We start from the raw sequence: 4,493 nt of genomic DNA, 5'->3' as shown, positions 1-4,493 counted from the left end.
TATATATATATATATTAAATGGCAAATGTCTGTCTCACACAGGACACAGAGATCCTGAACACAGCGATTCTGACCGGACGGCGCGTTGCCATCCCGGTCAAGGTTGTTACCGTGGAGCAGGACGGAACGGTGAGAGAGGTTGATGACCCCGTGACCTGCATCTCCACAGATGAGGACGTCCTCAAGGTGAGAGCTCACCTGCTTTATCTCATGGTACCTTCTTCATCCTCTGTCCCCCACTCTCCATCAAAAGTTAAGACAGGAGGGGGGGGGCTTGCATTGTCGATAGATTTCATCTTGCAAAAAGTAAAAGCGACAGGTTCCAGGGTGATTCGGGGAAGCCCAGAGTGGAGGCAGATGAACAGACGAGAAAAACAGCAGGTGCCTGCGAAAGCCGTTTTTTCCCCCGCAATGCTTTTCTTTTTAGTGGCTTTGAGTCGCAAAGACATCTGGGAAGTATTCACGCTCAGAAATGCAAACATACACAAAAAAGACATTTCCAGAACTGAATAATGGTCGGGAAGACAAACGCGAGATGTGTCACATGAAATGACTGAGCTGATGCAAATTAAGACATGAAAGGTAGCAGAACCGACGAAAGAATGATGGAACTATAAGGATGAAAAATTCTGATGTAACAGGAAGAAACACCTTCAAATATAAACAAACCAACCACACCATAACCGCCTGCTTATTTATTCAAGTATTGTTCAACTTCTGCAGTATTTATGCACAAATATGTTTACATGCACATTGGTCGTTTTACTTGACCTGTGATGTATTTGATCTTCCCGTTTTTGTGTTCACCGGACCAGAGATGATTTTCTAAGGTGACATTTAGGCTACATAAGATTCAGCGTTCAAAACAGCTTTGATTTTTGTTTTTAAATACTGCTTTTTTGAGAGGAGTTTTCTGTTCAGACTGTCTGACAGCTCAAACTAATTACTTAGTGCATGTATATGCATATATTGTATATATATGTGTGTATATTTATATATTGTATATATATACACACACACACGTATATACAAAACTGTAAGATTTGTAAGGTCTGATACAAAACTGTAAGATTTGTTGCATTAAATTAAATTAAATTAAACAAAAGTTTGTTACTTCAAATTTTATTTATAACAAGAGATTTCTATTTCAAACAAAGGTCTCAAATTAAAAAGGTTTTTTAAATTGTAATATATAATACTGTTTCTACTGTACTTTTGAAATTAAATATCAAATAATATATTAAATAAATACAAAAAAGAAAAAAAGAAAAAAAAACTATCAAACCCAAACTTTTGAATGATACTTCCTTAGCGCTGTTGCTTTAATTTGCATGCTAACATGGTGCTTTAGCTGTTATAATGAAGGGAAGTAGTGTCATTGTTATACTCTACATTTCCTACTCTGTTTCTTTTGTAAAAGATAAAAAACACTTTATTTTTGGGGCTGACGGTCAAATGTAACCCTCCGGGGTTGCGTGGAAGTAGCATCAGAGTCTGTGTTGTCATGCTCTCCTGAGCTCTGAGCTAATAACTGAACTTTCCCTGATGCTGAGGCAATTTCCATTTACAAGCAACAATATGTAGTTTAAATACAATCAATACCCGGTAACAATGAAAAACCCATTCCAGAGCTTTAATGCAAAGTTGAACAACAGAGCGCGTTATTAAGGGAATTACAGGATGCTCATTTTCTGTTGGTGTAGTGATGGGGAAAAAAGAGCATCAGGATAGAAGAGAATCTGCTTCATGACAGAAACATGTGGTGGGGAAATTGCGGCAGGTGTACCTGTCTACTTGCAGGTGTCATAAAGATGTGTGTCTGACCTCCGGCTGACATGCGTGACAGGTGTAAATAGGAAACATGACAGCATTGCATCTGAGGACGAGATCCAGAAGTGCACCGTCAGGATAAACTCAACCACGGGAAATGTTCACAAGGCTAACATATGCCAGCTTTATTTATACCAGCAGTTCTCAAACTTTTTGGGGCCAGGAACCCCTTGAAGAGTAGGACATTTTTCCAAGGACCCTCTCATAATTGTAACAGTGATCAAGCATACGCTTGCTAGAGTTTGTACTCTGGATTCAGTTTTATTTTTATAATTTCTTTTTCTGTTTAAATTTTTCTGGACTCTGTTTGATTAGTTCAATTAAATTTTAGTAATCAAAAAGTATGTCTAATTAATTGAAATAAAACAACTTATACCATTTAACAACAATTTATTAGAAATGTAAAAAAAAAAAAAAAAAATTAAGAGCCATTTCTCAACTTCCATTTCATTGTTCCCAAATTCAGACTTTTGCTTTTTAATTCTTCTGGATTCTATTTTAATGGTTTAATTCACTTTTAAACAATAAAAAGCATGCCTAATCGATTGAATTCATAAAACTTTAACAACTTAATTTATTAAAAGTTTGAGAAATTCTGTTTTCATTTTTCTGGATTTATAATTTAATACAAATATATTATCAAAAGCAATGGTAATCAAGTGAAGGCATAAAGCATTACCAGTTTAGTCTTTTAAAATGAAATCAAATTTAACAATTCCTTTTATTTTTTGGCAAAGAGTACTGCAAAACATAGGTTTACTGTTAAAATTAAAACACTGAAGAAAAATTTTGATTATAAAAAATAACGTTTTAAAAATTGTATTATTATTACTACTACTACTGTGAATAAGTTCATCCTGCTGTACTGTTGTAAAATATTTCTGTCACAATTTCTTCAAGTTAATCCGAACTTTTATTTTGACGGGTTGTCATAAAAACCTTGGAATTTCTGTGTATATGATGTGACGATAGTTTTTCTCATATTAAATGGTGAAATGTTGATGAAGTGACTCTCAGAGCACTGAGAGCAGCTCTGGAGATGAAGTTCTCAGATGCTGAAAACACCACGAGAGTCACAGATGCTTGAATATGTGTGAAGTAAACAAAACCTGTCCCATTCCTTCATACAGAGACACGCAGAACATGCAGAATTCATATTTAAATAGCAGTCTTTTTGTGATTTAGTTTTCATACAGTAGTCCATATCTCAATTTGATGACTATATTCCACTGTCACAGTTATGGACTTTTGTTTGTGTTCCTGTTCTCCTGCTTTAGTCTTCCTTTGACCTAGTTTTCCTGAGTTGCCCTGATTAGTTAATTTGGTTCCACCTGCGTTTATTAATTATCTCCTAGTACAGGGATAGGCAACGTCGGTCCTGGAGTGCCGATGTCCTGCAGAGTTTAGTTCCAACCCTGAAAAAAACCTCACCTGCCTGTAGCCCTAGTAATTCTGAAGACCTTGATTAGCTTGTTCAGGTGTGTTTGATTAGAGTTGGAACTAAACTCTGCGGGTCATCGGCACTCCAGGACCGACGTTGCCTATCCCTGTTCTAGTACTTAAGTCCTGTGTTCTCCCCTGGTCCTTTGTCTGCTATTGTTTGTGTCTACGTGTTGTGCTACCCAAACTTGCTCCTGGATTCTTCCTGTTTCTAGTGTGGCTGTATTATTAAAAGACTGTGATTTGGATTTCTCCTTCTGTCCGTGACATCCACGTTATATGTAAACTTTATTTGTGTGACAGCACAAATCTGCGATTCTGTCGCATTTTCTGCCGAAATCATAGGACCCTAAAACTATTTTGCAGATTGTGGATACAATATAAAAGTAGAAATAAAAAAAGAAAAGTGAATTATGGCAGGAAATACAGCTCATGTGTTCCTTTTCAATGGCAAACGAATTAATTAATTCAGGGTTGAAGTAAAGGATAATGTCGCCCTTTATAAAAGATGTCACCTTGCATGGCCACCCTGCAGGTTGAGGTGTGAATGCGATCTTATCTTTATCGTTGCACGCTGTGGTTAATCAGTTCCACGTTTGTGTGGGTTGAAGGGCTCTCGTAATGATGGCTGATCAAATGAATAAAGGAGTCGGCTAAAGAGATCCCATAGGCTTTAGCGCTCAAATCCCACTGTTTAACCAGCGTCTGTGAGAGCGAGGCCACGGCCTTAATTGGTTCCTGTGAAGACTCCCTCAGTAATGTCTGCGGTAATTGAATTTGACAAAGAACAAGAAAGACAGAGGCATGGAGGAAGGGGTGAGAGTGTGTGTATGTATACACACTCAGACACATGAGGACACACAAAACAAAGAGGATTATAAATCAGTCTTTCACATACTCACCCCTTTTTTCTCTTCCTTTTTTTTTTTTTTCCTTCTATCTGTTGTAACGTGTTCATCATTTATTGTGGAAAATGATTGGATTTTACTGTATCTGTGCTAGTGGAGACATTGCAGGTGTCCTCTATGTAAGAGAGAGTGCGGTGCAGAGAGGTGTACGGTGCTAATCCGTTTAATAACTCATTCACTTTACAGTGACAGGCAGGCAGATATCCGGCGAGCCCGTAATCGTGTAAAACTCTGATCAGGTTAGGAGCATCAGGCCGCTCCTATTGTCAGTTTCAGCTGAGCTGCACAGAAGCAAAATATGTTTGTCAAGAGAGA

At 37.5% G+C, this 4,493-nt stretch overlaps 1 protein-coding gene across 1 annotated transcript in view; it reads left to right on the top strand.

The window, feature by feature from the left end:
- Positions 1-4,493, top strand: part of LOC107684990 (transmembrane protein 132C-like) — a 239,349-nt gene that overhangs the window by 210,673 nt on the left and 24,183 nt on the right. Inside the window, 1 exon segment of the mRNA XM_016481397.1 lies at positions 43-186. Within this exon segment, the coding sequence (XP_016336883.1) occupies positions 43-186 (144 nt within the window).

This window comes from Sinocyclocheilus anshuiensis, unplaced genomic scaffold, assembly GCF_001515605.1.
Source record: "Sinocyclocheilus anshuiensis isolate Anshui unplaced genomic scaffold, SAMN03320099.WGS_v1.1 scaffold605, whole genome shotgun sequence".
In the NCBI taxonomy this organism is placed as follows: Eukaryota; Metazoa; Chordata; class Actinopteri; order Cypriniformes; family Cyprinidae; genus Sinocyclocheilus; species Sinocyclocheilus anshuiensis.
Note: the sequence above shows the minus strand (reverse complement) of the source record. Positions and strands in the feature narration are given on the sequence as shown.